Genomic DNA, 24,941 nt, shown 5'->3' with positions numbered 1-24,941 from the left:
GAAAGCAACGAAAGGAAAGGAAAGGAAAGGAAAGGAAAGGAAAGAAGGAAGGAAGGAAGGAAGGAAGGAAGGAAGGAAGGAAGGAAGGAAGAAAGAAAGAAAGAAAGAAAGAAAGAAAGAAAGAAAGAAAGAAAGAAAGAAAGAAGAAAGAGAGAAAGAAAGAAATTCAGCACCTTGGAAAGAGAAAGAAAATATGGTCATCCCCGAGGACTAGTAGAATTGAAGTAACATCAAGTTTAGTCTGGGTGGCTTTCAGGAAGCCAAAGCAAAAAGAGAAACAAACTAAATTATTTAGTTTTACTTAGCTCACTCCCTTTGTACTAGCTGGGTCTTAGGGCCCAGACTCCTTGCTGGTCTTTATCCATGGCGACCTAATCTTAGCCCTCAATTAGAAATGTGCCTGAGAGCGTTGCTGCAAGGATTCCAGATCCACAGCACTACCTTCTTCCCATACACAGAGCTGTCACCAAAAACTGCAAAGGAGATAAAAACTGACATAGTTCCTTATTTCTTTTAAAAAAATAAATAAATAAAACCTCACACAAGCTATATTACAAAAGTGGCCAAGCAACAAGATGGAAAAATGTGCATCAAATGTTCCAAGGAAGAGTACAAAGAAGTAAGATGCCTTCTAAGGGGTAAACAAATGTTTATAATGTACATCATGTTTAGTGGCACTGGGCTACATGTTTCCATTGAAGGCCAGACAACACCATGGTTCCATACCTTAGTAGTTATTCCCAGGGACCCACCCGGGCAGAACAAAAGACAAAATCTAATCAAAGAGACAGGAAAACTAGCTGCACCCCAGCATTATAAGAGTAGCCACTTTCCAATCACTAGAAATGGCGTGGTTCAGCCTCCCTGCTGGAAACCTAGCCCCAAATAATTTGAGTACTTATCAGTAAATCATTGCTGGGTGAATGTCAATATCCTAGAAACCAGTTATTCTACAGAGTGATGCCTTCTTCTTAATTAGAATTCTCTTGCGTTCAACATATATTTATTGAAATGTGACTTCATAGATACTGTGCTAAGAATTAAATTAAAAGGTAAACAAAATTATAAGTGAAGTAGCAATTCCCACAGCATTTTATTAATCAATCCATACAAAAATAATTATTGCACACCTATAGGTGTGCAAGGTACTAAAGAATGAAATAAAATCCCATTTCTCCTGGAACTGACATTCTGTTTGGGAAGAGTGGAATTACAGCTATTAAAGTAAATGTAGCAATGGGAAAAAAAGTTGCAAAAATAGAGCTGGGTAAAAGGTAAAGAGTAACTATGGGGACTAGCTCTCTGAGAAGTGACATTTGAACAAGAACTATTCGGCTTAGCATAATGGCGGTCATTGGTAGCATTGAAAGAATGTTTTCAGGAGATTGGTGAAGATGAAGGACTATTTTCAGTGAGTTCTAAAAAAAAGGACAATCAGTTGGATATATTACATAGGTTAAAAAAAATTTTTTTAAAGAAAGAAACAGGACGCGAGTAAATGGAAACAGCCGTTAACGATAATGCTAGGAAACTGTTGTTAAAGGGAGCAGAGTAATTGGCAACAGCTAAAAGGGATCTTAGGATCTTTTTAAAGACAGCGGATGTTTATAACATCCTTGTATGATGGAAACTAAATAAAAGAGAGTTTTCTCTCCTTCCTCCAGGTTTCAGGGCTCTGAATCCTATCTCAATTGTGAGAATGCTAAAAAGGTACATGTGATGTGACAGGTAAGATGGGGTCCTTTGGAGAGTCGCCTGCTTCTTCTTTCTAGCTTCAGGGAGAGAGAGAATAGCAAGGGCAAGGCTCATTGGGCAGCTTAAATGTGGAACTGAGTTTGAAGAACATGTTCTTCATGCACCCTCACAGTCCACAAAATGACTTTAAGCATCTTCTTTATTCCCCTCCCACTGTTCCCTCAGCTGGAGTTTCAGCAGTTAGAGATATAAAGAAAAATGTTTAAATTCTAAAGACCAGAAAGTCAATAGAAATAAAACTTCTGAGACAAAGCAGCCCCAGTTGCAGGCAGACCAAATACTGCTGATTACCGGCAAGAAAGCCTTCATTGTAACAGGGATTTTACCCTTTCTTTGGCATTCCTAAGTAACAAAAGAGAAGTGCTGCAAACCAACGATAATTAGCAATAGTTTTATTCACACCAAAATCATTCTAATATGGTGCTTGAAAAAGCAAAATAATCTTTTCACTTAACAGAAAAAAAAACTGTACTATTTTTGAGCAACTGAAAGTCACTTCAATATATTAATTGAATGACCTATAATTGCTGCATTGTTCTGATGTTTATCTTAGACCCTGCATGAGTGGTTTTTCCTTGATGCTAATCCCATTAGAAGTAAAATGGACCACAGTTTTAATCTCTCTGTTCCTTTAAAAAAAAAAAAAGTTAATTGACAAGCCGTTTAATATAAGATGCCATTTTACAGATGACCAGATTGAATAATAAAAGAACTAAGGGTGAAAATGAGCTTTTACCTGTTTCGCAACTATATATATATATACACACACACACATACATATACACACACACACATATATATTCAGAAATTTTTCTAAAAGGGTAAAATAACCACCAATACCTTATGCATATAAAGACGAAGCAGACTTTAAAAAGACCAAACGCAGTAAGAATCACTCATACTATACCAAATTTATCTCAAAATAATCTTTTGTTGAGACCCTAATACCCTCGCCTTCCTCACCATCTCGACCATTCTCTCACCTCCTCTCTCCCTGCCTGCCTCCCTAAGAGGACTCGTACACACCACTCTTTGTTCTGTAAAGGAATGCCTGGAACGGACACAAGGTACTCTGTCTTGGAGCTCAGTGTCTTAATTTTAGAAGCTTGAAAGGGTATGAACTACAACGTAGGGGTCTGGAATGACAGGCAGGGCTATGAACTACAACATCAAGCTCCCTAATCCTTTTGAATATTGGAGGAAAGAATTGAGTCCTTCTTTGGAGTTTTTCCAACATCCATTACTATTTTTAGGTGGTTTCCAGGTACCTAATATATTCATTCCTATAGGCCATTCTATTTCTGAGAAATAGAAAAACAAAAGCCCCATTCACAGGCTGATTCTAAGTTTGTCCACAAGTAATGATTTCCATGCATCGTCACTGCAGAAATAATAAAGTGTCATGTCTCATGGAGATGATTTCTGACTAAGTCTCACTTAATCTTTGATCACATGAAAACATTCTAATTTAAAGCAACTAATAACAGCTGTTAGATACCTAATGCAGCATTTAAAATAACTAAGTACTGCTATGACTAAATGGATTTCAGCAATGATCATCAATGGCTACTCACATCACAGACAGCTAGCTATCCTGTGTCTCCTAACGAAAATACACACATTTACATATAAAGTATTCTTGCCTTCTCTTGTTTCCGCCCCCCCCCCCCACCTCCAAGAAAACCCTTGCACCTGTTCAGTCTCCCAAATTAGTGGTTCTCAACTGGATGATTTTGCTCCTGGAGGACATTGACAATGTCCAGAGTCACCATACTTGGAACTAGAAGACAAATTAAGCCCTATCTCTACTATACAACCTCAAACAAGTCACTCTTCTCTCTGAAGTTTTCATTTATTCATAAGACATTATAATAGTGCCTGCCCTATTGTCCTCATAAAGGAACCTTATAGTAACAACTAGAATTTAATAATGCTCTGAAATTTACAAAAGGCTACAAAATATAACATACGATTTATCATTATTATTAATCAAAAGTATCTTCTTCATTTGCCTCAATGAAGAATCTACTGTGTGCTTTACAATTTTGTGACAATTTTGGATTGTCACAACTGGGCAATGCTACTGACATCTAATGGATAGAGGTCAGGGATACTGTTAGACATTCTACAATGCACAAGAAAGAACTGTCCGGTTCCAAATGTCATTAGTGTCAAGGTCGAGAAACCCTGCTCCAGGTCTAGCTACTAATTGCCAGGAAATACAGAGGACGGAGAACATGTTAAAGGACATCAGGGAACACAATGAGCACAACCCAGACTGTGGGAAACTCCAGGACAAGTGACCTGGGTTTTTTTTTAACAAGTAAATTGCAAGGGGTAAAGAACAGAAATAGAAGGAAACCCCACAAATTGAAAGGCTTATGAGACACATCAACTAACTTGAACATAAATATTTTATTTGGACTTCAATTTAAATAATCAAACTGTAAAAAATAACAAGATGATTGGGGAATTTTAAAACGGACTCGATATCTGATTATTTTAAAGAAGAGTTGTTTAATTTTAGGTGTGATAATGATATTATGTTTATGTTTTAGTCCTTATTTTTTGGGACAAATACTGAAATATTTACAGGTGGAATTATATAATGTCTAAGAAATACTTCAAAATAATGGGGAGAATAAAGAGAATAAATAAAACAATACTAGTTATGAGTTCATCATTGATGTAATTATTTGATGCATAAAAAGGGGTTCACTATACAATTCATGCTTTTGTATATGTTAAAAAAAAAAACCTTCCATACTAAAAAATGTTTAGACAATAATATGTAAAAATAATAAAATAGCTAAGTAACCTTTAAACAAAAATAAGTTACACATTTCTATTCCTAAAGCAAAATCTTTTAAGAGCACAGACATACGGTTGAGACCTAGGTTAAAATCCTGGCTCCCCTACTCTTACATCTTGATAATCTTTACACTCTCTGTAAAACAGAGCTGGTCCTCATACCCGCCTTGCAGCATTGATGTGAAAAGTAGGCAAGATGGTGGCTGGTGCTCGGTGACTGGCAGTTCCCTATCCCATTTTCCACAAGAGCTTTAAACAAAGAAGGAAAACAAAATGGGACCACTCCTGTGGCCCGTCCCCTATACTAGCATTTTCTAAGGCTTTGATCTAGGCCATTCATTTCCTTCTTGTACATATCTGACTGTGACCAGATCAAAGCACTAACAAAGAATAAGAAGATTCTTTTCTACCTTTCCCCTGATTTCTGAGGTGTTTTATTTTTATTTTATTTTTTACACTCTTTCATAAATGAAACTTAGCAATCAATAAACAAGGTAGAGGGAAATAGGAAAGAATACCTCACTGCAAAATCCCTTACATGCATGTGATTCATTTTAGGCCACAATGTGCCCTGAAGGGTTCATAACTTACATGATTCCAGAAACAATAAGCCAAATTTAGTTTTCTTTCCTTAGTGAATCATTATTTCACCAACTATTTGTACTTAAATTTTTTTAATTAAAAAAACTTGATTAAAATCTCCTGCCCAGATATAATAGCTTATAAATCTCACTTCCTCTGCTTCATTCCCTTTTACAGCAGCCACTTGCATATTCGTAGCCTGCCAGGTTTTTGCCAGAAGGTTCACTGGCAAAGTTGTGAGCCGGTTGTATTAGTGACTTTAGACTTGGCTGCAAACATTCTGTTTCAGGTGATTTTTATTTTCCCCAAAGTAGCAATTCCTTTAGTCCCACTGCATTTGCAATGAAGCACTCATTTTCATCTACTTGTAAATAAGGGATAAAGACACAGACTTTTGGCTGGTGGCACAGGCCTCTGGTGGTCTCTTAACTCGTACAAGATAGGACTTTCTCCTTCTGTAAATAAAGCCCTCCACGAAGAGCAATCACCATACTTGGAACTAGGAGACAAATTAAGCCCTATCTCTATTATACAATCTCAAACAAGTAACTCTTCTCTCTGAAGTTTTCATTTATTCATAAGACATTATAATAGTGCTTGCCCTATTGTCCTCATAAAGGAACCTTATAGTAACAACTATAATTTAATAATGCTCTGAAATTTATAAAATGCTACAAAATATAACATACAATTTATCATTATTATTAATCAAAAATATCTTCTTCATTTGCCTCAATGAAGAACCTACTGTGTGCTTTACAAAGCACTGAAAGGAGAATCCTTGACCCCTGAACTTGCTATTCTGTGGCATCCAGACACATGCCACCATCTCTAAACTTGCCAGAGTTTAGTCTAAATTCTTTGCATAATTTCCAGAGTGAAGGTAAATCCAAAGTGGAAACACTGTAATCTCTTTCAAAAAATAAAGACACATGCACATGTATGTTTATTGTAGCACTATTTATAATAGCAAAGACTTGGAACCAACCCAAATGCCCATCAATGATAGACTGGATAAAGAAAATGTAGCATATATACACCATGGAATACTATGCAGCCATAAAAGGAATGAGTTCATGTCTTTTACAAGGACATGGATGAAGCTGGAAGCCATCATTCTCAGCAAACTAACACAAGAACAGAAAACCAAACACCACATGTTCTCACTCATAAGTGGGAGTTGAACGATGAGAATACATGTATACAGAGAGGGGAATATCACACACTGGGGCCTGTCATGGGGTGGGGTCAAGGGAACGGAGAGCATTAGGACAAATACCTAATGCACATGGGGCTTAAAACCTAGATGATGGGTTGATATGTGCAGCAAACTTCCCTGGCANAAAAATAAAGACACATGCACATGTATGTTTATTGTAGCACTATTTATAATAGCAAAGACTTGGAACCAACCCAAATGCCCATCAATGATAGACTGGATAAAGAAAATGTAGCATATATACACCATGGAATACTATGCAGCCATAAAAAGGAATGAGTTCATGTCTTTTACAAGGACATGGATGAAGCTGGAAGCCATCATTCTCAGCAAACTAACACAAGAACAGAAAACCAAACACCACATGTTCTCACTCATAAGTGGGAGTTGAACGATGAGAATACATGTATACAGAGAGGGGAATATCACACACTGGGGCCTGTCATGGGGTGGGGTCAAGGGAACGGAGAGCATTAGGACAAATACCTAATGCACATGGGGCTTAAAACCTAGATGATGGGTTGATATGTGCAGCAAACTACCATGGCACGTGTATATCTATGTAACAAACCTACACATTCTGTACATGTGCCCCAGAACTTAAAGTAAAATAAAAAATAATTAAATAGATAAATAAGAATACTTAAGATGAAAATTAGAACAGAACTATACTAGGAACTGTGCGAGGAAATGGAGAGACAAGGACAAATAGCACAGACGCTTCTCTCAAAGAAAAATAACATGCAAGGAAGAAAGCACTGGAGAAGCATCTTTTTAAAAAATGCACCATGTGGTCATGGTATGGATGGAAGTATAGGTCTTGCCTTTGCACATATACAAGTATGTCTTCCATGAACAGTATAGTTTGAAATGTACAGTGACTAGAAACAATTTGCTTGCCATAATCAACGTATGTTAGCTCCTACCCTAGTCACGGCACCATATTGGGAAGTTTAACAAAGTTTACACAAGATAGCTCCTTTATCAGAAAGTGTAAAGTCAACCACTTGTATCAAAGGAAGGAATTTAGAGACAATCCAGAGAACTAAAATTAAATCAGAATTATAAAACAATAGAGGAAATATCCCATGATAATAGGCTAAAACCTTAAATTTTCAGTCGGAGACATAATAACTGAAAATAATAACTGAAAAGTTTATGATCAAGGTTTCTAAGGTACACAAAAATCTGCTCACCAATTAACGGAATACTGGGATAATTCCTTGAAGTTTGAAATATAAATTTAAGAGCAAACAAAAGGAAGTACAGTCATGAACCGCATATGGCTCTTTCGGACAACGACAAACAGGATGGGTTACATGTACTACAATGGTCCCCTAAGATTATAATACCATATTTTTGCTGTACCTTTTCTATGTTTACATATGATTAGATACATAAATACTTAACATTGTGTTCCAATTGCCTATAGTATTTAGCACAGTAACATGGTGTGCAGGTTTGCAGCTGAGGAGCAAGAGTAAATGCCTAGGGTATATACTGTTTACCCTGGGTGTGCAGTAGGTTAGACCATCCAGGTTTGCTTAACTACACTCTATCGTGTTCACACAACAACATAATTGCCTAACAACACGTTTCTCAGAATGTGTCCCCCTCATTAAATGACACATGACTATTGCTTTACATAGCACATAGTAAACATATGAAATGCAGGAGTGCACTAAAAGGCCTGTCAGAAATATATACAATATATATATATTAAAAACATATATATAAACATATATATATTAAAAACTCAAGGAACTTATGGAAAAATTCATAAATGATAGACTTGTAAGAGCTTTTAAGAGAAACTAGGGGCCAGACACGGTGGCTCATGCCTGTAATCCCAGCACTTTGGGAGGCCGAGGCGGGTGAATCACCTGAGGTCAGAAGTTCAACACCAGCCTGACCAACATGGTGAAATGCCATCTCTACTAAAAATACAAAAATTAGCCAGGCATGGTGGCGCACGCCTGTAATCCCCGCTACTCAGGAGGCTGAGGCAGAAGAATAGCTTGAACCCGGGAGGCGGAGGTTGCGGTGTGCCGAGTTCATACCACTGCACTCCAGCCTGGGCAACAAGAGTGAAACTCCTTCTCAAAAAAATAAAAAATAAAAAGAGAGAGAGAAAGAAACTGTGGTATGTCTGACATTAAAGACAATTATATGGACTATAGGACTGACACAGCAGACTAATTCCTATCTTCTCGTATCCTAACAGTTCTATAGAAGCCTCAAAAGAGGAAGATTATTCTTTACTTCCCTGTTACTACATAATGAACTATGATTGCACTTTCTTATTTTGGTGTGGTAATACTTATACATTATACATAGAGTACTATGATTTGTATGTCTTATTTTGTGGTGATCAGTTACAGACAGACATAGTGTGCTGCTGTTATAGGAAAAGCCATTTTCAAAATGTAACACTTTTCCAAAGATAATCTGAAAAATGTTGAGTCCATAAAAGCAGGAAAACTAGTGAGAAATTTGACCTAGAAACTTACTATAGCTGTGCAATAACAGTTAAAATTGACCAAACTAGATTCTGTACTTGATGTATTTATCCTTCCTGTTGGAATCTATGTTCACATTAAAAGTTTCTTACCATAAAAAATACAGAAACTTGATGCACTAAGGCAGAACACTCTTAGAATGTCTTGTTAAAAATAGACTCTTATCAGAACATCACCTCTAATCCACAAAAGAATCTGCCAAGAGATTGCAATAACAAGAGGCATATTGTAGGCATTTATGTCCATCAGCAAATCTAACAAATTGATTAAAATGCCAAAGGGACAAGGGTGAAACCAAACACAGTGCAAGGACTAAAACAGACTTACGGCAGTCATTCTCGTCAGCTCCATCTGGGCAGTCTCTGACGTGGTCGCACCTGTATTCACCTGGGATACACTGACCGTTGGAGCATGCTATCTGATGACTTGAGCATGTACTTTGTGCTGTGAAGAGAAAAAATTATTACTTAATTTATAATTATTGCTACACACAGACGAATCTATTGGCATTAACAAGGATATTGGAAAGCATAAAGTTCATGGGGACACAAGATAAAGTACCCGCTACCACCAAGCTGAGCTTACAATGCAAAAGCAAAAGCATAATATTATCAAAATGCCCAGAGAATAGTGTCCACATTCAAGCGTGCTACGTACACAATTACATTATCAACATGTGTAAAGAATACAATATAGATTTTTAAACTATATGGTGAAAAGGTTAATGAAATAAAAATTTTGCAGATAGGTATTAACCAAGGACGGGCAAGGTCCCCCCCAACCCACCCACTGAAATCCTAGTATAAACAAGAAGGAAATATACCAAAGCTTTAATAGCAGTTATTCCAGAGTGGTGTGAATATGAATATGAGTGATTTTATTTTTTCTATATAGTTTCCTCTATTCTATAAACTGTTTACATTGACCATGCATCAATTTTATAAAGAGGAAAAAAAAATTTTAAGCTAGCTTGATTTTATCCCATGTTGATTAACACAGGTGAAAGCAGGGCATCAGCAGTTCATCAAATTTGCCTCCAGATAAAACAGATAAAATCCAGTGAACTGATGCCCACAACCATGATGTGAAAGCTATCCTGTAAATCTGAGGCAGGAATTACCATAACATGGTAACATTATCTTATCGTAGGATTTTAAATCATCTACATACAAAGAGCTTTGGGGGGAAACGTGATCCACTAAAAATTATAATATAATCCCCTGATGGAAGAAAAAAGGTTTGCCCTCAATTTTTACAGAGCTTCTTATACTTACATATAGTATAGCTATTTAGGTTCAGCAAAACTTGGTTTTCTGATAATATTAGATATCTGTTAAGGAATGTACGACCAAAACTTAACATGAAAAACCTTTTCAAACAACAAGTAAACCTGACACTATGGCTCGTGCCTGTAATCCCAGCTACGGGAGACTGAGGCAAGATCACCTGAGGCCAGGAATTCAAGACTAGCCTGGGCAACATAGTGAGATCCTTATATCTTAAAAAAAAAAAAAAAATTTAGTTGGACACAGTGGCTCACTTTCAAGTAGCTGTAGTCCTAGCTACTTGGAAGGCTGAGGTAGGAGGATCACTTCAGCCAAAAAAAACTTCTCTTTTTATGTAGTTACAGTGAGCTATAATCATGCCACTGCACTCCAGCCTGGGCAGCAAAGCAAGACCCCGTCTCTAAAAAAAAAAAAATATGTAAAAGGTAAGTAGACATGACAGTTTTCAAGGTGGTACTTGAAAATTCAAACATAAAAAAATTATCATGTGATAAGATACTTTATAAAACCATAATTAACACCCTTCTCCATGCTTAATTGATTACATCTTCCTTGTCATTTTGTTCCTTCTTTCTGTTTAATTAATAAAATGGTGTCATATAATTCTGGAATAGCAAACAAAATTTTTCCAGTCAGCCTATTTCTAACACTAAATAATTTCATATTTTCTCTAAGTACCTGATACCTGTGGGTCCAATTTTACTTCTATTAATAAAGGTAGAATAGGTAGATTTTTCCAGAAGGCACTTAAATGTCTGAATTATGCCCATGGCAGAGAGACAATTTTATCTAAAAAAGGTTAAAGAGATTAATGCTTCCTCATTAAATTTCCATATAATTTATTTAAGTATATATTGCCAATTTTCACATAAAATTAAAGAACTTTCTTTTATTCCCGAGAAGGCAAGTCATGAGTGTCTCAAACAAAATATGAAAAGAAACTAGGTCAGGTATCAGTACTATTTCAATTACCTTGGCTTTCTTCTTTACATCAAGCCCAAATAATTCTAAATTTTGTGCTTAGGTTTTCAAAGGGCTTATGAAGGAGCAATTAAAAGCTCATTCAAATGTGAGGAAACAAATTAAAATTATATAATTCCATCAACCAATCTAATGCTGAGATTCATCTATTCATTAATTACACAAACATCTGTTGAAGGTCTATTATGTACCACACAGTATAGCAATATGGGAATCTGCAAATGAATAAGGCACAATCCCTACCCTCAAGAAGCTCATAGTCTTCTAGTGGACGCTTTAAGGAGTAATTAGAAATATGAAAATGGACTATAGGCACACAGGAATGATAGAACCATCAATCTGGGAACTTAATGCACTCTGGGATGGCAACATGCATGGGGACAGTTTCCTTGAAAAGGTGATACCTCCCTGGGTCTTAAAGAAGCAGCAGTCAGGTAGGCCAAAAGCAAAGAAGAACCATCTAGCACCGAGCATTCAGCATTCAGGCAGCTTGCACAGACACAAAAGGCTAGGACACAGCATGGCACGCCCACAGGAACTGAAAGCACTGCTGTGCCCAAGTGGCCACTTCAAGGCAAGAATAGCAAATGACAGACATAGGAAAATAAGCACCAGCCACATCCTGGAAGCCACTGTAAACCATGTTAGGGAATTGGAACTTTCTCCTGGAATTAATGGAGAGCTACCAAAGAATCTTAGTTAGATCAACATCAGTGTCAGAGAGAATCTAAGGATGCACAGGACTAGAGGCAGGGAGGCCAACCCAGAGGCTACTGCTGACACCCAAATGAGAGATGTTGGCAGTGGGAGCAGAAATAAAGAGATGGGCCAGACATGGTGGCTTACACCTATAATCCCAGCACTTGGGAGGCCAAGGTGGGTGGATTACTTGAGGCCAGGAGTTGGAGACCAGCCTGGGCAACATGGGAAAATCCCATCTCTACAAAAAAAATACAAAATTAGCCAGGTGTGGTGCCATGTGCCTATAGACCCAGCTACTCAGGAGGCTGAGAAGTGGGAGGACCATTGGAGCCCAGGAGGTCAAAGCTACAGTGAGCCATGATTGCACCACTGCACTCCAGCCTGGGCAACAGAGCAAGACCCTGTCTCAAAAAAAAAAAAAAAAATCTGTCCTTACAAAAAAAAAAGAGAGAGAGAAATAAAGAGATGAACTTTAGAAATATTTATAAGGCAAATTAGGCAGGAGTTGGTGATTCAATGTGGGCAGTGAAAAAGAGGAAGGAATCAAGAATAACTTCCAAGTTTCTAGCGTGGGTGCTTAGGGGATTGTGATAGCCTTTTCATGCTAATTGATTATATATTTCATGTCACTTACAGCAATCTTTCTTCTTCATCTAATAAAATATTTTCATTTTGAAATATGTTTCACAAATTCAACAAGTAAAAGAGCTTCCATCTGCCTATTTCTGATAATTTAAGACTGATTTCGTATTTTCTGCCAGTGCCTCATAGTGGGTTAAATGCTATTTATATTAATAAAGATAAAATATGTAGCCTAGCAAATATAGAAGGAAAATCCAGTTCAGGAAGGAAGATGATTATTTTCAGTTGGGACACCTTGAGTTCAAGGCACCTTGCAGAGGTTCAAAGGTAGTTGAGTATAAAAGACTGAAGTGTGGACAAAACTCTGGGTTGTAAACACAGATTTAGGTCTCATCAGGCCACAGAGGGTCACTAAAATCATAAGAATGATGAGACTATCCTGAGATTATCTAGAATGAGAAAAGCTGCTCAGGGCAGGGCTCTGAGCAACACCAATACTCAAGGTCTGAGTAGAAGAGGAAAATAAAATGGAATGACCAAAGAAGCTCAAAAGAGAGCCAGGACTGCTGGGAGTCATGGCAGCCAAGGGAGTGGTGTCAAGAAGGAGGAATTGTCTCCAGAGTCAAGTGCAGTCAAAATGCCCATTCAGTGTGACAAGGAAGGAAAAGTGCCCATCGGCAATCAGGAGTTCTCTGGTGACTTTAGTGAACACAGAGGTGGCATATTCTGTTTGTGGTTAAAAGATATCTAATGGAGAATTTTTATATCATTAAAAATGGGATAATTGCCTTATGAAATCCATGGTCATTTAAAATGATACACAATATTGTTTTAAAATGACTGCTATAAACTTATCTCCAGCCTCTTCTCCCAAGCAGTTGCCCTTAGTAGTTCCAATCCCCTCTGTATTATTATTAGCAAAGGGTCATCCACCACACACTGAATCGCAAAATAAAGCTCAGCTTTCTTCCCACTCTGTGAGAGGAATAAGGGAAAATAAACTCAAAACTATATAGCCAAAAGATGAACAACCCATCATTTATGCATTTAGTATCTATACTGTTAAAATGTCTGTACTGTCAAAAGTGATCTACAGATTTAATTATATTCTATCAAGACTTCACAATATTATTATTTCGCCAGAACTGGAAAAACAACACGATATGTAAAATTTATATGGAACAAAAAAAAAGCCAATAAGAGCCAACAGTTAGATCCCTAATAAAAAGAACGAAACTCCATGAAGTCGATCGTACATGACCCAACTTCAAACTCGCAGTGTACGGGACTACGAGTAAGCAAAGTCATCCATGGGCACTAGTACAACGAGAACGAGCCCAGCGTAGGACTCGCCAGATGGAACAGAATTGAACAGCAACAAGAAATAAAGCCCACCCACAGGCCCGCCTACAGACATTTTATCTGTTCGTACAAAGTTGACAAAAATAAAACAATGAGGGAAGGATTCCCTATTCAGTAGTGGTACCGTGATAACCTGCTAGCCAGATTGAAAAGGATGAAAGCTGGAACTCTTATTTCCCGATTATACACAAAATTAACATCAAGCATGCCATTAAAGCATTCTAAAATATTATGATGTCAGAGATTCACAAGGAATTCTAGAAGGAGAACCAAGGAAACATCATTCTGGACATAACCGTTGGCAAGACAATCATTCTCTCAGCCTGTCCAGATGCTATAATTTTTGAGAACAGACTGGCTCCCCTTGCTTCCTCAGCCTGCAGGCAACCGTATTGGGAGACTCCTTGTGATCATGGGAGCGTAACACTTTAATAAACTCCCCATACGTATATATAAATAAACAAAAAAAAAAAAGAAAAAGAACCTCTTCCTCTTCTCTACTTGAGAGAATGTCAGGTCTTCAGGATGCAAATTTTGAGACTTGAGCAGCTTTTGTGCAATCAAGAAAGGCCAATAGGATAAATATGGCAGAGCAAAAGAGTGAGGAAAAACTGGATAATGTTACTGAGCTGGGAACTAATCAACCCTAGAACAATCCTACAGTTAGGTTTCTTATTATGTGAGATAATAAATCCCCTTTTTGTTTAACTTTTGTGAGTTGTGTTTTTCTTTCCTTGCAGCCAACAACATCCGCAATGATACAAGAATGATTTTAAATTATACAAATCTCCTTAATAGAGAAAGGAATGGAATGATACACATGATAGACAAATTGCTCACAGGTCGCCATCTTATATTTACCTGACATGACTCTCATCTGAAATTACTTTCAGGCCAGGCATAGTGGGTCATGCCTATAATCCCAACATTTTGGGAGGCCAAGGCAGGAGGATCACTTTAGCCCAGGATTCCAGACCAGCCTGGGCAACGTAACAAGATCATATCTCTACAAAAAATTTAAAAATTAGCTGGGCATGGTGGTGCACACCTATAGTCCCAGCTACTCAGGAGACTGAAGCAGGAGGACTACCTGAGCCCAGGTGTTTGAGGCTGCAGTGAGCTGTGATCGCACCACTGCACTCCAGTCTGGGTGAGAGAGTGAGACCCTGACTCTAAAAATAATAATAATATAAAAATAAATAAAATAAAATTATCTTTAAACCTATTAAAACAGTCTTTTCCAGTTTGATCCCAAAGAAATTAGAATTTAAAGGTTTTTTCGAGGTAACTGAACCAAACCACCTCAATGTCCAGAGATGCCTCAGTTGCCAAGATCTGCTTCATCGCTACTATTTTCTTTCTTGTTCCAACTCATCCTATGGTGGCTGCAGCAGCAGTCACTGAAGTAACCACCAAGAAGCCCTCCAACAGACCTACCTACTTCCACTAAGTCAAAAGAAGAGAGTTTAATATTGGGGCAGAGGGGTGGAAAGTTTGAATACAAAGTATGCCACAGAGCCAAAGGACTCATTCAGCTGTCAACCACACACATGAAGACACCCAGCTATACACACCAATAAATATTTGGTTTCTTTCTTGAGCATAACATAATCAAAATTAAAGACTGGGAACCTATCTCATTTCCAAATTGCTGGGGTATATTCATAATTCTTCAGTACATCTGTACTTTCAATATCATCCAACCCCTGAATGAGATTGCTGGCATAGGTTCCCTTATGATTTAAGGCCCCGCTCCACATTTATAAAGAATCATCCCATAATGTGTAACCTCTCTGTGACAGGTTGGGTTTTAGGTGTCCACAAAGCCAAGCAAGATTCCTCTCCAAACACTTACAGCAACCTTGATGTTCATCTGAGCCATCATCACAGTCTTGATCTTGGTCACACACCCAGGAGTTGGGGATGCATTGTCCCTCACTCTGGCACTTGAAATAGCCCTGCTGGCAGGTCACAACAGCTAAAACAAACCAAAAGAGAACTCATTACGGCAATCATCCTCCCCACTATACTAGCAAGCAATGCTTGTTCCAGAAGAGTGTATCATGTCAACTGCCGTTCAATTTATTTGAAGGCAAATAGTAAACAACCCTTATACTAGAGTCTGTGGATGCCAGAGTTCACTTTCAGATAAACTCAGCAACAGCATCACAACAAACTCATGAACCAAAGCAACTTAAAACACAGAGAATAAAACAAACAGCAGACATACACACAAATTATGGTAATGGTGTTAGATTAAAAGCTTCACTCAAGTAAAATTAACCATGAGTTATTGTTAAACTATTCGTTTCATAATAACTAATAGTAAAGTATCATGATGAACTGGAAAATTCATGAGATTTGGAAAAGAAAACCCAGAATCAAATAATTATTATTTCCATGATTTACTTGCTTTAGGATCTTTGGCAGGTTCTCTGAACCTCAATGTATGCATCATAAAATGGGGACTATACTCATCTCACGGTTTGTTGTGAAAATAAGTTAAATAATGTATGTGAAAGCACCATGTAATGTTAGTTGCTCTCACTAGCGTCATTGGTATTGTTGTTATTGTTATTATTTTACAGGTCAATAAAATATAATACAGGTAACAACCTCTGAAGAGTTGTTGGCATAGCTGTTCACTTATTCCTTTACCCCAGATACACTGCTCTTGCCTTTTGCTTTTATTGTTTAATCAAAATGAACTCAGTAAGGAGGCAAACAGTTAGCACATGATCGTGTCTCTACAAATATAGTTTAGTCCCTTGTTCAGAGTGTAGTCCACAAAGTAGCAGCATCAACATTAGCAGGAAGTTTACAGAAATGCAGAAGTTCAGGTCCCACCTCAAAATACGGAATCCAAATTTGCACTTTAATGAGCTCCCAGGTGATCCATTTGTGCATGAGTGTTTGAGGAGCACTGTACAGGACCCAGTCCTTACCCTTCCTCCCATTTTCAAATGCATTGTCATCTAAATGACACACCAAAGTTTGACTGCTATGGTATGCTATAAGATGACCAACAATTCAAAACAAAATTTTCACCTGCTTTCCTGATTTTGAAAGATAACCTTCATTAGTTCACCTGCTGAAATGAAGGAAATTGCAGATGTATGATTGATCACCTATGGGAAATTGGGAAGAGCAACAGGATCTGTGCACAGACTTACCAACTGTAAGAACTTTAATAAATGACTTAACTTATCCAAGTCTCAATTTCCTAATCTGAAACCTACCTCAGAAGATTAGTGAGAAAACTAAATGACAAAATGTATGTGAAAGTCATTTAATAATTAATTAGATTTGAGGTTTACTACATTATCATATTTTAAAATTTTTTTAAACTAGAATTTTAAAAAACATAAATCACACTAACCAATTATGTGATTTCTTTTGGTAATTCCAACAAGTTACTCTACATCCTTTACATAAAATGGACTCCTCCTTGACTTACAAATCATAGTAGTTCAGATAACATTTTTTATTTGTTCTTGTGGGTGCACAAAATTCACAGAGTGAATATCAGTAATAATGACTTACAGGCTTCAGAAAACTGCACCCAAATATGTTTCCATATTGAAGTTGTGGTCAGGGATAAGGGTGAGATAGAAACTAATGTTCTATCATCAATGTGAATTGAACCCCTACTTCAGAAGGGAATGAAATTATTGTTAATGCCACCAGTTCTCTAACCACACAGATCTCAAAACACTTTGGCCCAGACCCGGCTCTGTCACTAAAAGGCATACTCTTCTCTTTGTTGCAGGTGAAATCACCACGAAGCACTTACATTACTCAAAATAGAACTTAGCCTGGCCCCTCCTCACTTACCACAACCAATTTCATCCGCATCATCTGGACAGTCTTTGGTCCCATCACACCTCCAGTCTGCAGGGATGCAATGCCCACTTCCACAGCGAAAATGCTCACTGTCACATTCTGCAATAACAGACAGAAATTTTAAAACGTATGCCATGCAGATATTTAACCGAAGAAATATAAATTTTGATAAAATGAAAATTATTCAACTAATTATATAATCAAAGAAATACAAATTAGAAAATTAGGAAAACATTCTCCCAATGATAATATAAAATATTTATTTGAATATCCACAGGAAGAGAGTGATTTTCATACATAGTTGATTAGTGTATACCTTGATGGAACTCATTGGGAAAGCTGTTTGACAACATGTATCTTGCTTTTAAAACACTTGATCTTTAATTTAGTACTTTTACTTCAAGGATTTTTTTCCTAAGGAACAAATCAAAGAAGTAGACAAAATGTATGTATAAAGATTTTCATCACAACATTATTTGTAACAAAGGAAATNTTCATCGCTACTATTTTCTTTCTTGTTCCAACTCATCCTATGGTGGCTGCAGCAGCAGTCACTGAAGTAACCACCAAGAAGCCCTCCAACAGACCTACCTACTTCCACTAAGTCAAAAAGAAGAGAGTTTAATATTGGGGCAGAGGGGGTGGAAAGTTTGAATACAAAGTATGCCACAGAGCCAAAGGACTCATTCAGCTGTCAACCACACACATGAAGACACCCAGCTATACACACCAATAAATATTTGGTTTCTTTCTTGAGCATAACATAATCAAAATTAAAGACTGGGAACCTATCTCATTTCCAAATTGCTGGGGTATATTCATAATTCTTCAGTACATCTGTACTTTCAATATCATCCAACCCCTGAATGAGATTGCTGGCATAGGTTCCCTTATGATTTAAGGCCCCGCTCCACATTTATAAAGAATCATCCCATAATGTGTAACCTCTCTGTGACAGGTTGGGTTTTAGGTGTCCACAAAGCCAAGCAAGATTCCTCTCCAAACACTTACAGCAACCTTGATGTTCATCTGAGCCATCATCACAGTCTTGATCTTGGTCACACACCCAGGAGTTGGGGATGCATTGTCCCTCACTCTGGCACTTGAAATAGCCCTGCTGGCAGGTCACAACAGCTAAAACAAACCAAAAGAGAACTCATTACGGCAATCATCCTCCCCACTATACTAGCAAGCAATGCTTGTTCCAGAAGAGTGTATCATGTCAACTGCCGTTCAATTTATTTGAAGGCAAATAGTAAACAACCCTTATACTAGAGTCTGTGGATGCCAGAGTTCACTTTCAGATAAACTCAGCAACAGCATCACAACAAACTCATGAACCAAAGCAACTTAAAAACACAGAGAATAAAACAAACAGCAGACATACACACAAATTATGGTAATGGTGTTAGATTAAAAGCTTCACTCAAGTAAAAATTAACCATGAGTTATTGTTAAACTATTCGTTTCATAATAACTAATAGTAAAGTATCATGATGAACTGGAAAATTCATGAGATTTGGAAAAGAAAACCCAGAATCAAATAATTATTATTTCCATGATTTACTTGCTTTAGGATCTTTGGCAGGTTCTCTGAACCTCAATGTATGCATCATAAAATGGGGACTATACTCATCTCACGGTTTGTTGTGAAAAATAAGTTAAATAATGTATGTGAAAGCACCATGTAATGTTAGTTGCTCTCACTAGCGTCATTGGTATTGTTGTTATTGTTATTATTTTTACAGGTCAATAAAATATAATACAGGTAACAACCTCTGAAGAGTTGTTGGCATAGCTGTTCACTTATTCCTTTACCCCAGATACACTGCTCTTGCCTTTTTGCTTTTATTGTTTAATCAAAATGAACTCAGTAAGGAGGCAAACAGTTAGCACATGATCGTGTCTCTACAAATATAGTTTAGTCCCTTGTTCAGAGTGTAGTCCACAAAGTAGCAGCATCAACATTAGCAGGAAGTTTACAGAAATGCAGAAGTTCAGGTCCCACCTCAAAATACGGAATCCAAATTTGCACTTTAATGAGCTCCCAGGTGATCCATTTGTGCATGAGTGTTTGAGGAGCACTGTACAGGACCCAGTCCTTACCCTTCCTCCCATTTTCAAATGCATTGTCATCTAAATGACACACCAAAGTTTGACTGCTATGGTATGCTATAAGATGACCAACAATTCAAAACAAAAATTTTTCACCTGCTTTCCTGATTTTTGAAAGATAACCTTCATTAGTTCACCTGCTGAAATGAAGGAAATTGCAGATGTATGATTGATCACCTATGGGAAATTGGGAAGAGCAACAGGATCTGTGCACAGACTTACCAACTGTAAGAACTTTAATAAATGACTTAACTTATCCAAGTCTCAATTTCCTAATCTGAAACCTACCTCAGAAGATTAGTGAGAAAACTAAATGACAAAATGTATGTGAAAGTCATTTAATAATTAATTAGATTTGAGGTTTACTACATTATCATATTTTTAAAATTTTTTTAAACTAGAATTTTTAAAAAACATAAATCACACTAACCAATTATGTGATTTCTTTTTGGTAATTCCAACAAGTTACTCTACATCCTTTACATAAAAATGGACTCCTCCTTGACTTACAAATCATAGTAGTTCAGATAACATTTTTTATTTGTTCTTGTGGGTGCACAAAATTCACAGAGTGAATATCAGTAATAATGACTTACAGGCTTCAGAAAACTGCACCCAAATATGTTTCCATATTGAAGTTGTGGTCAGGGATAAGGGTGAGATAGAAACTAATGTTCTATCATCAATGTGAATTGAACCCCTACTTCAGAAGGGAATGAAATTATTGTTAATGCCACCAGTTCTCTAACCACACAGATCTCAAAACACTTTGGCCCAGACCCGGCTCTGTCACTAAAAGGCATACTCTTCTCTTTGTTGCAGGTGAAATCACCACGAAGCACTTACATTACTCAAAATAGAACTTAGCCTGGCCCCTCCTCACTTACCACAACCAATTTCATCCGCATCATCTGGACAGTCTTTGGTCCCATCACACCTCCAGTCTGCAGGGATGCAATGCCCACTTCCACAGCGAAAATGCTCACTGTCACATTCTGCAATAACAGACAGAAATTTTAAAAACGTATGCCATGCAGATATTTAACCGAAGAAATATAAATTTTTGATAAAAATGAAAAATTATTCAACTAATTATATAATCAAAGAAATACAAATTAGAAAATTAGGAAAACATTCTCCCAATGATAATATAAAAATATTTATTTGAATATCCACAGGAAGAGAGTGATTTTCATACATAGTTGATTAGTGTATACCTTGATGGAACTCATTGGGAAAGCTGTTTGACAACATGTATCTTGCTTTTTAAAAACACTTGATCTTTAATTTAGTACTTTTACTTCAAGGATTTTTTTCCTAAGGAACAAATCAAAGAAGTAGACAAAAATGTATGTATAAAGATTTTCATCACAACATTATTTGTAACAAAGGAAATTGCAAATTTCCTAAATGTCCAACAATAAAAGGATTTTTTTTTTACATCTCTTTTTGACATATTAGTAACTTATAAAACGGTTATGGAGAAATTCTAAGTACTTAGATAAATACTGATAATGTAATGTAACAAAACAAGGATGTAAATTTTACTGATAACAGAGTTACATATGCAAAGAAAAAAAAAAACAGCATAAAAAAGACCAGAATGTTAAGAGTGGTTATCTCTGATTGATAACATCATGAGTAACTTTTCATTTGCTTGACAATACTTTTTTGAGTTCCTCGCCTTATTTTTTAAGTGATTTTTTATTACTAAATCATATACAGCAGGTTATGGCCTTTCATTCTTAGATTCAGACTAATATTTTGTCTTAATTTTTAAAAATTAAATTATAACTTGCCAGATCTATAAGCTCATCTCTGCAAACAATTTTTTTAAACCAAAGAGCCAAAAACAAAACAAAACAAAATCTCTGCAGCCAACCAGAGTATACAAACTTGACACCAAAAGTTTGACAGCCCAAGTGGCAGTGATAGTCCCTAGTGATACTGGAAGGATAATATAACTTAAACAAGCTCACTTCACTGAACAAATATATCCTGTGATTTTCCTAGGTCGCCCCAAAGGACAAAGTTCCCCAAATACCTGGCCAGTGACCTTCCCAAGCATTATGTGCCACACAGAAAAATTTTTCAAAGAGAGCAGCCACTACTAGCCCCACTTAAAGACTCAAAATTATTTTATTCTTTCACAAACTCATGGGATAAAGGAGCAATTTTTGGAGTTGGAAGAATAATTATATCTTCTCCGTGTATTTAAGCAATCATGCTAAATTACCCATTTCAATTTTTGGCTAATTAACCAAAATTAGATAAATATACAGATCAATTACCTACTCCTAAAATAAATAAGCAATGTGCTGTCCTGATTTGTGTAAATGCAGGCATATCAACAGCATGACATAAACATAGTTAAGTAATCTATTTCTAGGGTATATAGGCTACTTTGTTCATGGAATGTTCAAATCTGATTGTCTGGTAGTGACATCCTGATTTATAATGTATGCTGCAAATGGTCAGAAACTTCGCTTGGCTAAATGGTGGTACCGAGTGGTACAGGAGTACGTACACCCAAATACCTTCTATAGACTAATGCATGATGGTGGTTGGTGGTGCAGGTCTGGGGTTGGTGGTGCAGGTCTCTTATCAACTACCTTTAAAGCACAACAACCTCCCTTGCAAAAATGCCCCTAAGGAATGTACAAATTCACTCTGGAATCCCAGAACTTCTCATTGGATTTTGTTCTACAAAGCAATATTTCCATGGGAGATTAGGGGCTTTGGAGGTTTAGCTATTAACACAACATATATTAAATCACTTTTATCAATTAGGTCTATTGTTAGTAATCCAACATAATACATTTGTAAGTTCAGTGTATTTGTCTCCCTTAGTATCTGAGGTTGTAAAGGTAGTATCTTCTGGTTGAAAAATTATAACAATCATAAAGAACAGTCCTCTTACAGACAGTTTCATATTGCTATGGAGAAAAGAAAAGTATAAACGTAGAGACTGAGTACTTAGGAGGAAATTATCAGAACAATATATATTGCCTGTTTTGAAAATATATATAATTAATGCTATTTCTTAAGCAACTTTTATTACAAGTCCCATTTTTGAGGAGTGGGGTGGGGGGACTTGTTTGTTTTTGCCAAGCTAAAATGCCAAGTTAAACACATCATGAAAAGAACACAAAATAGAGACCCAAAAGTCATTTTATAAAACACTTTGAAGTCAGTTATTTAAAATCACACATGTGAAAAATGAAACTAATGGGGAAATGTTGCGATTAAGTAATTTTTATGGGCAGTGATTTTCACACTTGATCTCCTCACTCCATTATCTAATATATCAAATCCAATTTACTCAGTTTATCAACAGATCTATAATTCGTTTGTCAAATTCACCTTTTCAGTAGTAACTTCGATGCCTGTTTCTAACTCCCAAATGACTATTGTTTGGAAATATCTCTCCAGAAAAAACAAACTGATACTTTATCATTGCTGGCTGACCTCTCAGCAATCAGCCAAATGCTTCACTGGCCTCAGAAGCTCATTCTCTCATAAAGGGAGTATGTGTTGTTTAAAAATAAACCAAATATAAACCACTAGTGGAAAGGTCTGGATTAGGTCTAATAACAATTGCAAATGCCCCTGACTTCAGTTGGTCCATATGCACTTTATTTTGAGTGTTTTGTTTTAAATAAGTAGCCTTTATTCACAAGCCCTCCAAAAGTTTTATCTAGATATTATCTACCTTTTTGTTATTTAAGTATTTGAAGTTTAAAAAAAAGGGCGGGGGATGATTTCATACATTGGAGCCACCCACAGGGAGAAAAAAAAATCTACATAGAGCCAGTTTTAAAACTTTGTTCAGAAAATAGTCTCAAAACTGCCATATTCAACCAATCCAGTTTTAGCCAAGAAGTAACCTTGCAAACAATCATTTACGTAACTTGAAAACATTCTCCAGGAGCCTCTCTGGTTTGGGGGCTGCCTGATTTTAAAAAAGAAAAAAAAAAATCCCTCTAGTAAAAACCAAGGATGAAAGGAGGAAAATACAATCCACATTGAAATAAAAACATTTTGTTAAGAACCAGGCAATCATCGCAAAGGAACCATTAGAACCAAATGAACACCCTATCTCTCCAGCACCAACCCCTGCCTGTCCCATGAATCAGAATAGATGATGCAAAGATGAAAAGTAGTACTCATATGGTGCTTAAATGGCACACACCATTCTAAGTGCTCTGCCAACATTAGCTCATTTAATCCTCATAATAACCCTATGAAATAGATGCTGTTATTATGAACATTTTGCAAATAAATAAATTGAAGCACAGAGCAATTCAGTAACTTGCCCAAGATCCAACAGCAAATATGTGCAAAGCAAGGATTTGAATCTGACAGTTCTGATTCCAGTATTCGTGCTACTTGACCACTACTCTATGTTTCCTTCCACCAAAAGAAAAAGTTTATTCCACTAAACTCAAGAATGAATGGAAAAATCTGATTTTTTACCCCCAAAGCTGCTCTCAGTTAACATTAACTGAGTTCATTATTGGGCTGGCGTAGAATCCATAGTGCTCATATACTTCAGTTGGAGAAAAAGAGTAGTCTACTTGGTGACTAACATAGCATTAAAAAATTATTGGGCTTAGGAAACATTGCAGCAATCAAAAGCAATGCAAAAAAAAATTTAAGCATTTTGATATCTGTAGTAAAATTTATATTAGATGTAGGAATAAACTTGTTTCCCAACCTCAACCTCATAAAGAGCCCAAAGCTAGGGAAAAAAAACCAAGAGTAATCCTTTCTTCATAAGTAGCCATATTCCAAGCTTCCTGGGTAAGGGTTGGACTAAGAATGTGTTAAGATAAGATATTAGAGTAAGAGATAGCACCCAGAGAAGAGAAGTCATTTGCCTGTTTGTTTTCCACAGCAAGGAACAACACTGGATTGAGAACATTCCTCTGTGTCATTTACAGCCTCTGGCACAGCACCGGGTGCTCATGGAATAGCTAATGCATGTTCGTCAGGAAGTGTAGAATTCTCTTTGTAAAACTCAGCCTGCTGAGACCATAATATATCAGAGATATAAAAGCTATCAGAGCAAACAATGAGACTTTAAATAGAAATTTACTATCTTAAATCCATAGAAAGAAAAATGGAATCTGGAATAATCTGAAAAAGAGGAATATCTAGAAGTTTTTATAAAAAAAAAAAAAA

At 36.7% G+C, this 24,941-nt stretch overlaps 1 protein-coding gene and 1 long non-coding RNA gene across 2 annotated transcripts in view; one reads left to right on the top strand and one right to left on the bottom strand.

Annotated features, from left to right (window-relative positions):
• LRP2 (LDL receptor related protein 2) overlaps positions 1–24,941 on the bottom strand; it is a 229,106-nt gene that overhangs the window by 168,219 nt on the left and 35,946 nt on the right. The window contains exons 2-4 of the mRNA XM_017854503.1: positions 20,645–20,752; positions 18,654–18,776; positions 9,214–9,330 (exon numbers count right to left, since the gene is read on the bottom strand). Of these exons, the coding sequence (XP_017709992.1) occupies positions 9,214–9,330; positions 18,654–18,776; positions 20,645–20,752 (348 nt within the window). The remainder of the gene's footprint in view (positions 1–9,213; positions 9,331–18,653; positions 18,777–20,644; positions 20,753–24,941) is intronic.
• The window catches only part of LOC108516840 (uncharacterized), a 46,954-nt gene that overhangs the window by 12,007 nt on the left and 10,006 nt on the right, over positions 1–24,941 (top strand). Inside the window, exon 3 of the long non-coding RNA XR_001881939.1 lies at positions 1,665–1,728. This is a non-coding gene — a long non-coding RNA (uncharacterized LOC108516840). The remainder of the gene's footprint in view (positions 1–1,664; positions 1,729–24,941) is intronic.

Source organism: Rhinopithecus bieti, unplaced genomic scaffold (genome assembly GCF_001698545.2).
Source record: "Rhinopithecus bieti isolate Rb0 unplaced genomic scaffold, ASM169854v2 scaffold_37314, whole genome shotgun sequence".
NCBI classification, from domain to species: Eukaryota; Metazoa; Chordata; class Mammalia; order Primates; family Cercopithecidae; genus Rhinopithecus; species Rhinopithecus bieti.
This window is presented reverse-complemented; position numbering and strand designations above follow the sequence as displayed.